Source organism: Pituophis catenifer, unplaced genomic scaffold, assembly GCF_029215685.1.
Source record: "Pituophis catenifer annectens isolate HBS135680 unplaced genomic scaffold, rPitCat1.0.hap2 SCAF_1, whole genome shotgun sequence".
NCBI lineage: Eukaryota > Metazoa > Chordata > Lepidosauria > Squamata > Colubridae > Pituophis > Pituophis catenifer.
Genome location: NW_027256881.1, coordinates 97,274,049 through 97,286,408, shown reverse-complemented (window position 1 = coordinate 97,286,408; position 12,360 = coordinate 97,274,049). Strand labels below are relative to the sequence as shown.

The following is a 12,360-nucleotide window of genomic DNA, read 5'->3' as shown; positions in this document are numbered from 1 at the left end:
TTAAGTATTTCAATATTTATTTTGAAATGTTTAAAAATTGCTATGTACATCACTCAACAACCTATATGAACAGATCTCCTTTGCAGCCTTCAATTTCCTTCATTTTTCAGCTATTCTCATTTCAAGGAATTTTCTGTGCAATGAAGAATTGAGAAGCCTGCCTACGAGCCTTATAAATGGGAGACACATAAAATAGATAAGTTGGTACAGAACAACAATTAAAAGAAACAATTATATTTATACTAATTCAATAAAAATTAATCCAGTGGTTGTGTTCTACAATACTTACAACTTTTTCCTCTTCTGTCAGCACACCCTCCACAGACACTATTTGATATTGCTTATGCTTTAAGCCTCCTGGAAGTCTTCGAAATAATTTTAGATTGTTCCCATCAATGCCTTTTAAGAGTTTTTGCATTTCTTCTGAAGGGCAGCCGGGATCAAATATTAGTAGACATAAACTTTTGTTTTTTCTTTCCTCAATTCCAACAATGGTACGACTATGACCTAGTTTTAATGTGAAAAACCAAATATATTAATGCACAGTATACATGTAAATAAGAATTACAAACCTCTTAGTGCAAATGAGCCATATTGAACTGCTACTTATCTAAACATCTTGTTTTTGGAACAAACCCGCTTACATGAATATTCACAGGAAATTATTTGCACCAAATTATGTTTAAGGGTGCTAGTAACACCATATCAGATATGTAATAAATTACAACATAATTACACAAGTGTTCAGGAAATGTGAAACCAGAAATTTGAATATTCCAGATTCTCCGCTTTTAACATGATGAAGTATCATTCACATAGCATGTAAGAGAATTATCACGGAGAATAAATTACTAGAATGGAACTTTATTTTCAGAAATATTTTACAAAAAATCAATCCGGGACAGAGTTTACTGACCTTGGTGCTGCAGATAAATTGGTGGCTTGGAAGTACTCATAACCTTTCCATTGCTATCTTTACCTGAAGAATAATAGTTTAATACCCATTCAAACAAACGAGGGTGTGTACCAGAAGAGCCAGTAGGCTGATGAAAGTCAATAATTTGACACCTATAAATTAAATTAAAATGTCTCCATAAATAGCCAGACAATGCATACTGTAAATGCCATCTGGCATCTTTAAAATTCTATGCACATAATGATTCTGCCTTTCGATTAAAAATCGGACCCTTGTGATTCTGCAAAGTCAACTATATTCAGTGGCTGAGCCCATTAATTTCTGGCTTAGTTGCCATGCAGGATACATGAAACCATACAAATACGTTTTAATTTTTCTTTCTTAAAAGATAGGAACTCTGTAGAGACTGTGGATAATTCATTTTTCTATTTGGAAAGAATTCTGATTCATCCTGTTTTCTGCTCCTAGTGACTTGGTAGGAAATGATTAGAAGGGGAAAAAATCAGGATGGGAGAGATGTTGGAAAGCACCCAGCCTGGCAGGGATGAGGGATCAAGTGCAGAGTTAGCCTGAGGTCACTGTTGCTCACCAGACCCATGAAGAAAACATGGGCATAGAAGGAAGTGTAATTAATACATTTTTTTTTATTCTGCCTTTTTTACTTTGTAAGAAACTCAAGGCAGTGAACATACTTAATATTCCTTCCTTCTCCTATTTTCTCCACAGCAATAACCCTGTGACGTAGGCTGGGCTGAGAAAGAGTGAGTTGCCTAAGCCAGTTTTCATGTATAAGGTAGGACTAGAACTCAGTCTCCTAGATTGTGGACCAGTACCTCAACCACTACACCAAACTGGCTCTTCTTTTATTTTTATCTTTTTAATTTATTTTAATTTAATTTTATTTGTTATTCACCTAGGTGGAGATGGAATTAAGGATCCACACCAGTTCATAAGGGGCAATACTTTTTAATCCTTGTTGTCTGTATTTTCCTGGAGGGAGGTCAGAAAATTATTAAATGCAATTTGATTTTCTGTGAAGACTGGATGTCAGCAGTGTGGAAATGCCTTAATCTTGGCTTCTAAAATCATTTTCACATTTGGTAGTTTGTATTTACAAAAGGATTTCTCTTATTTTAAGAACTTATACCACCCACTTGTGTGAAACTGCTAGGGTGTGGATATAATAAACTCTTTTATCCAAATACTATTTTTTAATATTGTTGTTTTCAACTATTTTTATTTATTTTTTTGTTCTTCAATTATTAATGAACTGAAAATACACAGTTCATAATAAATAAAAATATAAGAAAATTTTCTTTTCTTTAGTACTGGATACTATTGGAAATATTTGGCTCAGAATTAAGACTTCCCTGGGTAAGTCAACACTTACTTTAGCTTGAGAAAAGTTAAGAGTGTATAAATTTCACATGCTCCTATCCATGCTTTACTTCCTTGTAATCTGCTGTTGAAATGAGAAGCTCCTTGGGGATCAAAACCTTCTTTCCAGGCATCTTCAATTTGTGTTTGTATTTTTGGAATACAAGGAACTGGTGAAATATCTAAACAAGAAAGAGGGTAACATTTAAAATCTTTCATAGGGAAATTTCAATTTACATTGAATTTTTGTTCTCAAGAGATTATGGAATGGGTCAGTCCTTAGTTTGGAACATTCAGATAGTTCTCGATTTACGACAACAATTGAGCCCAAGATTTCTGTTGCTAAGTGAGACAGTTGTTTAAGTGAATCTTGCCCCATTTTACAACATTTCTTGCCACAGCTGTTAAGTGAATTATTGCAATTATTAAATTAGTAACGTTGTTAAGTGAATCTGGTTTTTCCTTTTTGCTTGTCAGAAGGTCCCAAAACCCTAGGACACTGCAACCATCATAAAAATGAATCAGTTGCCAAGCATTTGAATTTTGATCACATGATCATGGAGATGCTAGAATGGTTATAAGTGTGAAAAATTGTCATATGTCATTTGTTTTCAGTGCTGTTGTAATTCTGAACGGTCACTAAATGGACTGTTGTAAGTTGAGGACTACCTGTAATTCCTTTTGACTGACAGATATATCTGTCAACAGTCATAATATCAAAGAGAGGACATTTCTCTTGGACTGAAACTGGAAAAGACCTATAGGGATAATATCTTCCCTTTCAAAAATGGTAGTGAAGTGCTATCCTAAGAATATGTAGGTTGATGGTAGTGTAATTGTTGTTTGCCTTAACCTTAATCCAGGAATGGGAAGTTGAGAAAAGGGCTGCAAAAATGATGGTGCTTATCAGTCTTTTGTTTTCTTCTTCTCCCCTTCCCCCTTTGGTTCAAAATGATCACTGTTATGCATTATTTAATGAACTGAGGGAAGTGACCTCCTTATTTGCATTTAAAAAGTTTTTCAAATCAAATTTGTTTCAACAGGGTTTTATCATTGATATTTTGAGCTAATATCTAATTATTTTAATACTTTATGTACTGCGGTTGTAGTTGCAAACCATTATTTTTTAATCCCGCCTTTATTTTTAAAAAACTCAAAGTGGTAAACATACATAATATTATGCCCTCCTATTTTCCCCACAAGAACCTGTGAGGCAGGTTGGGCTGAAAGAGTGTGACTAGCTCAAGGTCACCCTGTCAGCTTTCATGCTTAAGGCAGGACTAGAATGCAGGCTTCTAGTTTCTAGACTGGTGCTTAACTACTAAACCAAAGTGGCCATTTACATTAGTAAGGACAATAGTATAAAATATTATAAAAGTTTAATATTAAATAAAATCTTCGCTGTTAAAGGAATGTGGAAAATCTAAAATTTGATGTTGTTATAGATCTAGAAGAATTGCGTGTCTACAGGCTCTGGATACAACTGAATAAAACAAGTTCCAATTTAGAAGACTCCCTTTCTTTTTAAGTATTGTCTCTTGCTATTACTCAATTACATTCAACAGGTATCACAACAGAATGCTAAGATCAGGGTGGATAAAAATCAATGATTTTTTTAAAAAATCAAAAAAAATGGATTTTTTTTATTTAAATCGGATTTTTTTTAATAAAAAACTTTTGGGGTAAAAATCTATCGTAAGATAGATTTCTATTTAAGATACATAAATAATTTAGTTTATTCAGCATGAAATGGAGCTTAGTTATGTAGCATGGGGCTGTATATTCTGCAACACTGGGACTATCGGTGAGTCAACAGTGGGTCAAAGGAGTAGCAGAAATGACAGTTGCTCTTTAAAAATTATGATTTAAATCGAGTTGATTTAAATCAAGCCTTTTTACTAATGATTTAAATCATGATTTAAATTGTGATTTAAATCAACTCGATTTAAATCAAATCCACCCTGGCTAAGATCATGTCAGAATTGGGGATATCTACATGCTGACAGGAGATGCGAAATGATTTCTTCCTGGAAAACGTTTATGAATAATTGAGAAATTTCCCAAAATTAAATGTTCCCTATCCCAGAATCAAAAGAATACTAAATCACAGAGAACCCTATGCAAAATTATTCTGAAGTAGATTGCTTCAATTGCAATGAAAACCAGTAGTGAAATGTAAAATTTGTTACTACCGGTTCTGTGGGCGTGGCTTGGTGGGGAGGGGTAATGTGACTGGATGGGTGTCGCCAACGTTTTTTTTTTTTTACTTTTAAAAGCATTTTTTCTACAACCTCTTTGGCTGAAGAGGTTGTAAAAAAATGCTTTTAAAAGGCTCTGACAATCCCAACTGAGTTGCCTGATCGTCAGAGGCTTTTTTTTCTTTCAAAAGCATTTTTTCTATAACCTCTTCGGCTGAAGAGGTTATAGAAAAAATGCTTATAAAAGGCTCTGACGATCCCAGCTGAGCCACGCGATCATCAGAGGCATTTTTTCGGCAGAAGAGGTTGTAGAAAAAATGCTTTTAAAAGTAAAAAAAAAAAAAGCCTCTGATGATTGCGTGGCTCAGCTGGGCATGGAGGGGGGGGGAGCGAAGATTTTTGCTACCAGTTCTCCGAACCATCTACTGCCATCACTACCGGATCAGACAATCCGGTCCGAACCGAGAACATTTCACCCCTGATGAACACTATGTAACAAAGTACAAACCTTTCAAGCAGTCTTTATAGGAGTTATTTCTCAAAAGAGAAGAAAACAGAATTTGAAAATTCCGATAACCACAACCCCAGCCTTTGTCTCCAAAAGAACAGTGAAAGTGATCCACTCCCGTAGAAAGCCACACATGCTTTATATCTTTGCATTCATTCTGATAGTACTGGCACAATGCTTCAGTAATTCCTAGTTTAAAGAAGATGGAAATGGAGATATATTGCATTAGCCTAATTTATAAATTATTCAATTTTGCAGTTTTATAAGATACGACTTGATTATGTGCTTATCAAGCCAGTGTTGATTTTTAGCACCTACACAGATTCTTCAGATTATCTTTCTCAACCTGGCCTTTCAGGTCTTCCAAAGAAGGCCTTGGTGGCGCAGCGGACTAAAGCGCTGTTAAATAGCACTTAGCTGCCAGCTGCCTGCAGTTACTGCAAGTTCAAATCTCACCAGGCTCAAGGTTGACTCAGCCTTCCATCCTTTCGAGGTACGTAAAATGAGGACCCAGATTGTGGGGGTAATAAGATGACTTTGTATAAAAAAGAACACCGCTTAGGGTGCCCCGAAAGCCCTACTAAGCAGGTATATACAAAAGTATGAAGGCTATTGCTTAACACATTGTAAGCCGCCCTGAGTCTCCGGAGAAGGGCGGCATATAAATCGAACCAATAAATAAATAAATAAATAAATAAATAAATAAATAAATAAATAAATAAATAAATAAATAAAATCTATCCATCAATGTCGTAATCCAACTCCTATTGCAAACAATTATAAGAAACTTTATAATACTAAACAACACAAGCCTTATAATGCTAAAATAACAGAAGCCTTTTAGAACAATACTTCAGGTCCAGAGTAGAGAGCTGTGGTAGGGTAGTGGTTAGAATGCAGTTTTCCAGGCTAATTCAGCTCACTGCCAGGAGTTCGATCCTCACTGGCTCAAGATTGACTCAGTCTTCCATCCTTCTGGGATTGGTAAAATGAGGACCCAGATTATTAGGGTCAATGTACTGACTCTGTAAACCACTTAGGCCGTGAAGCGGTATATAAGTCTAAGTGCTATTGTTATTGCCTATGGATGTGTCTTCAAACATATCCCATTACAATAAGATAATGGCTACATATGAAGCAGTGGTGAAATGTAGCCAGTTCTATCCGGCTTGGGCGAACCAGTAGCGCCGGCGGCGGGAGGCTCCGCCCACCCACCCAGACGTCATCATGTCCCATTTTTTATGCTCTGGGCATGCGCAGAAGGTCCTGCACATGCACAGAGGTATCACGCACAAGCGAAGTGAGCATGCGTGTGAGCACGCTCCCATTTGCACACCAGTAGCGAAGGTAAGTGGATTTCACCCCTGATATGAAGAAGCTAATTAGGGAGGCTAGGCAAGGGGAAAAAACTTTTTCTGACGGATGCCATCATTGAATATCTTTATTTAGATTGAATATTGTCTAATTGAAACTATTACATTATTAAAGCAGCAATTTAGTTATGGATCAAAATAAATTAGACAGAAATGGAGACACATTCATAAAAGGTAACTGTCCAGATGAACAAATGAGCCTACCATACAACCTGAGAGTAATGATACCGTTCCTACACCTAGAAAGAGAAATGAGTTCTTTCTTCAGAGGAAGAAAGACAATAAATATGATGATTGTCAAATGAAAAACTAAGCCATACATTTTATCTGAAGGCAATAATTACATCTCCAAGGAGTTAATACTTTTGATAACACTATCCTTAATATGGTTTGTAAGAATCACCACTTTTAGAACATTTTATATTCTTACTGTATTAATTTGAGAGTGCAAGAAAAAACCCAGTGATTTCTTAAATGAGTCTATACGAGTATATGAGTCGATACACAGTATCACAAAATTCAGTGATGAATGATTATTTAAATAATCCCCTTTTGACATCTGAATCAGGTTTTGAAGCAAGAACTTACTAACCTGAGGTCTTTGTCTTTCCATCATCAACGCCTAAAGCCAAAGATTCCAACATATCAGCTTTTCTCCTGTGATATTCAGATGGTTGCATTCTTCCGAAATCCACTTCTTTTGTCATGGCTTTTAGTGACTGTTGCTTGTACCCTCCAGAACCATCTAAACCATATTGTCTCTGTGGTGGACAAAATATTCTTTTAAGGGTGTGTATTGCTGATGTCTTGAATCATAGCTTCTCTACTGCCTTAGCACTGACCATGCTGAATGGAATCATTGGGGGCATCAGACTAGGAATGATTTTCTAGAAACAACTTGAGGTATTAGGCTACAGATAGTTAGGAACTGAATTACAGAATAACAATCAACTGTATAAGCAGGGGTGAAATGCTACCAGTTAGGGCCGGTTCGCCTGAACCTGTAGTAATATTGCTATTGTTCGCCCAAACTGGTAGTAAAAAAATGCTTAAAAACGTATGGCAATCACTGTGTCACACAATCGTTTTTACGTCCAATCAGTTGTGAAAAAATCAGCTGTACCTGATTGTCTGTGAGGTTCCTGCTTGTTGCAGGGGCCATTTTGTGTGAAGTCCAGATGCGTTTGCATTGTGTGTGAGTCAGTTGTGCAGCTTTTGTATTATTTTTGTATAAAGTGTGATAGTTTGTTTTTGAGCTCTCTGTGACTCTGTGAGGTTTCTGCTTGTTGCAGGGGCCATTTTGTGTGAAGTCCAGATGCGTTTGCATTGTGTGTGAGTCAGTTGTGCAGCTTTTGTGTTATTTTTGTGTAAAGTGTGATGATTCATGAGATTTCTGAATTCCCATCCAGTTCCCATCCAGGAACTGACTCAACCCAGACCTGTTTTGATAAGTTCTTTTATGAAACAGACCTGACCCTTAATCAGTTGCTTCCAAAGATCAATCTGTTTCTCTATGAAGATAAATAGGTACTCATACTTACTGCACATGTACTTTCTCACTTTATTTATTCAGAAGGGCTGTCAAATACACATTTAAAAGACTAATATCATACCTGCAACTTTTGGAAATCATCCTTTTCTTGTCTTGCAGTTTCTGTTCTTCTTTGCCTATCCTCTTCATTTTGAAGATGCTGTGCGAATTCTAGATCATTCAAGTTTCTTCCTATTAGGTTAAAAAATATGGAAGTTTAACGTATTTCAAAATATTGTGTCAGCTTTGAAAGCCATATTAGCCCCGGAAGCTTCCACGCTGCCACTTTCTTGTGTGTATGAAAGTAGGAGGGGGGACTTAGTAGAGGGAATGTATTTAGACAAAATAGCATTTTTCCTTTCTGTCAAGGTCAGGACAATCCTGCATCTGGAGAAGGAGTGGTTGGAGTAATGTCCGGAGATGGGAGGGATGGTGATTGAAACATGTGATGGACTGATGAATGAGGGAATGGTTTTGGAGGTTTTGAGTAACTGAGGAAAAACCTGGAATTCTCAGATTCGGGTTTTCCCAGATGTGCCAATGTACCTATTCTAATAAATGGAACTTTGAGAAAATGCTTGCCTCGAAGTTTTTAATTGGAGTTGGGGTTTTCTGGAATGCTGACATATTGAATATCTAATTATTCTAAAATAAACTACACATATTATATAATTTCAGCAACATCTAGAGTTTCAAATTTGCAGCATAATTCTATGTATGCTTACACAGAACCTATGCTCACTGAGGCACAGAATTAAGTCTTAATTGTGCACGTTACATTCATACAGACATAATGAAAAGCTGAACTAATCAATACAATTCAAATAATTTTATGTATTTATTTAAAACATTTATATACCTGCTTATAACAAACTCTAGTTACTACTCATCAGTGTAGTATCACAGAAATTATAAATTGAAATTACTCCGCCTATTTCATATATACAAACTGGTTTACTTGATCAGTATATTATACTAATTTGCACTTGGAGCACAGTTATTAACTTGCGGGATGTATTTCTTCCCAACAAACTGCTTTGTTTGTTTCTAAGGTGCATAATCCTCATGCCTGGGACTTAACTCTTAAATCGTAAGTAATGCTCAATTATCATCCTCAGTGAAATCAACATTCCAACTAGCAGAGGAAGAATGCAGGAATTTATCTTTTCCTTACATCTCTGAAACTCTGTTCCAGATATGAGAAAGCTTCAATGCAACAGTGTGTGGAGGACACCATTGGATGCCAGGAGGAAGGAAAATGAACTATATATATTCCTCTTTCTCTTCTTCCAGAAATGTTTGTAAGATTGTTTTGAAATGAATAATTCTACACAATTTCTGAAGGTATAGCATAACATGCAATTATCCTTTTTAGATACAAAGACTCATCACTTATTTCCTGGACAGAACAATTTGGTTATATAAGGTTAAAAATATAATTGCCTGTTTAAGAAAAGTAGTATTTATAATTTGAGAATGGCAGGGAAAAAATATGAAACTCTTATAGCACTGACATGGTATCACTCAACTGGATGAAGCAGGAAAACCTCAAATGGATATTTCAGATGGCAACTTGGGAGGTGTGGTTCTCAATGGTTATATGGGGGGAAGGAGGCTTTCAATACTAGAATTCTGCTAATCACATGTTTATACAGTTTATACTGTCTATTAGATTTTATCTTATATACAAAATAATTTACAACCTTTTAAAAATGTATATTGCCTTATTTCAATCGCCTTTGACTGAAAAAAACTGACTCAATGTCTCAAAAGCTTTGAGGTAGAGGCTTGCATCAATTATTTAAAAAAAATTCCACTGCCTATGACATTTTATTATTTAAACTATTTAAGCTACAGTTATCTACTCTGAATACAAATGAGTATCTTATATGCATGACATTTCAGTGTTTATGAAATTCATTCTACAGTGTTAGAAGAAACAACCTACTGACAATACTGAAGCATCTTTCCAATTACAACATATTGTTTTATATCTTTTATAGTTGCATGAAACTTCCTAAATCATGCCAAACATGCTTAAATGATAACATGTCTTATTTTGGAATCCTTTATTTTACCTTCTAAAATGCTGCATTCATCTAGGTGCAGTTCAACATGTTCTTGCAGAACTGGATAATCGGTGCAACTAAGATGGCATATTGGACATTCATATAAAGGTGGACCACTTTCTGCATTGAAAAAAAAAATTAAAGGATAATGATTTTACTGGCCATTCCTACAAAAATCAAAGAAACTAAACAAAATCCATAAATTCTTAACTTCGTATTAAGAGTCAGTTTTAGTGTCAGAGACCTGTCAGATTTGACAGATTTATCATGTGGAGTAGTGACACTTCAAGTGAAAAAGCTACATTTATTTTCCACAATGGTGTTACTCAAAGACATACAGTAGTGGCAATTAAAATGGTGGCCCTAAACAAATGGATACTTAAGCACCAAAAACAGCTGGCAGCCAAAGTTTGGCATTTTTATTTGCAGTCGACTTAATCTATTCAGAGCAGTATGCTTGATTTTTGCTGTATAAGTTAGACACTAGGTGTATCAGTTAGACACTAGGAGTGGGGCAGTGGTAGGATTCAGCCAGTTCGCACCTATTCAGGAGAACCGGTTGTTAACTTTCTAAGCAGTTCGGAGAACTGGTTGTTGGAAGAAATATTTCCCCCCCCCCCCCCACTTTACAGGGCTAATCCTGTAATGAAGGCAGGAAGGAAACATTCTGGTGTTGTTTCTAGCCTAATCTTGATTGCCCTGCTTACAGAAATTGCCTCTCTGGTTAACTCTTATTACATTGTAACAGCTAAGGCGAAGCGCCCATCAACGTAATGTTGAGTTGGCCACGCCCACATGGTCATATGACCATCAAGCCACGCCTACCCAGCTGGTCATTAGGGCAGAGAACCGGTTGTTAAATTATTTGAATCCCATCACTGGAGTGGGGAAACCCTAGTTTATCCTCAACCACAAAAACTCACTAGTGCTTTGGGACCTCGCAAAGTTGTTTGCTGTAGGAAAAGAAGCAGGATGAGGAGAGAGTGTTATGTGCATTGCAATGAGCTCGCCAACAAACGGCAGGAAATATGGTGCCGAGATGCAGTTTACACAAACAGTCTCACAAGTGATGCGAAGTGCGTGTTCCCACTGATCAAAGGGAGCCATGGGTATCCCGTGTAAAAAGATACAAGATCAAGACACAAAAGTAATGTGTTTGTGTATCCTATATGGCCACTTTGAGGACATAGATTTGTCCTCCTCGACCACCGTCTTATTTTAATGCATGTTTTGCTTAAGGTACAGCCAAATTCCGGTTGCAATTAGAAAGACTCAAAAGGAGGATGCGCCAAACTCCAAGCGCTCGGTTAAAAAACGAAAACCAACAGAGACTCCCCAGGGAAACATTTCAATCCCAACCCTTTGCATCTCTGCAACAACCGGGAAGGCGTTTCGCCTCCTTCGTAGAGCGCTGGCGGGCGGGAGATCGCAAACGGAACTCAGCGGTGGTTTCTCCAGACCGCCAAGCCTCGCAGCGTCCGACGGCGAGGGAGGGGAGGGCAGGGCGGGTATCCCTCCCGCTGACTCACCAGGAAGGGGAGACGGAGGAACAGCTCGAGCACCGGCAGGCGGGCTTCCCTGCCGACCTCTCCTGGACCCGTCCATTCTCAGCGCTGTCCTGGGGGACAGCGCTGAGCGGCTCCTCCTTCTCGGAATGCAAATAAGCCACGCCCCTTTAAGACCAAGCTAAACAATCGCAAAGCCTCTCGCGCGTGCCGCTGTGCCGAAGCAGGCGGAGGGCGGAGTCGCCGCGCGCAGGCCTTCCTTTACGGCCGCGATAGATGCCGCCGCGCGTGCTTAGCAACGTCAAAACTCCCCTATTGGCGTCGAAACTCGTTTTCTCAAAAACTTGTTTTGCGCGTAGTTTTTATACGTAGCTTTTTGGTTTACGTAGCGCCCGCTGGTCTGGGATGGGAGGTGTCACTATCTGGTTTCTATGGTTTCCCGTTCACGAGTTTGCTGTACAATTCTCTTATCTACCACAAAGTCTATGGAGATTCTCAGTCATCCAGGTCACGGTTGTCCCCAAAGGTGCCTTTTTCAAGAGGCGACTGGACTTTCTGGTTTTTCTTTGAAGACGTTTCGCTTCTCAGCCAAGAAGCTTCTTCAGCTTTGATTGGATGGTGGAGAGCTGAAGAAGCTTCTTGGCTGAGAAGGGAAACGTCTTCAAAGAAAAACCAGAAAGTCCAGTCGCCAATTGAAAAAGCACCTTTGGGATCTACAACAAAGCTTTTCTACTCAGCCCGCAAAGATAAATGTTGGAATTAAGCAGGCACATTCAAGAGGTTGACAGTGGTTGTCATAAGGATATATTAAAAGCAATCACTGTTGGCTTAAGACTAAAATCAATCGTGATATTTCAAAGGGGAATAATATATGTTAAACATT

At 37.7% G+C, this 12,360-nt stretch overlaps 1 protein-coding gene across 1 annotated transcript; it reads right to left on the bottom strand.

Moving 5' to 3' along the window:
- Positions 1 to 11,577, bottom strand: ZUP1 (zinc finger containing ubiquitin peptidase 1). The gene is made up of 9 exons (XM_070932779.1): positions 11,502 to 11,577; positions 9,982 to 10,092; positions 7,986 to 8,095; positions 6,965 to 7,133; positions 5,000 to 5,188; positions 2,307 to 2,475; positions 917 to 1,068; positions 290 to 507; positions 1 to 169 (listed from the first exon to the last, which is right to left on the bottom strand). Exons 1-9 carry the CDS (start codon positions 11,575 to 11,577, stop codon positions 122 to 124), a joined length of 1,242 nt encoding a protein of 413 aa, XP_070788880.1. The 3' UTR covers positions 1 to 121.
- Between the last annotated feature and the right edge of the window lie 783 nt (positions 11,578 to 12,360).

Bases quoted from the DNA above. Each gene is read 5' to 3' on its own strand.
- ZUP1 (XM_070932779.1), bottom strand. From the start codon at position 11,577: ATGGACGGGTCCAGGAGAGGTCGGCAGGGAAGCCCGCCTGCCGGTGCT. The intron at 5,189-6,964 runs GTTAGTAAGTTC...TCTTTAAACTAG, and splicing joins TGGAAAGACAAAGACCTCAG to GAATTACTGAAGCATTGTGC. The intron at 1,069-2,306 runs GTAAGTGTTGAC...TTTAATTTATAG, and splicing joins TTAACTTTTCTCAAGCTAAA to GTGTCAAATTATTGACTTTC.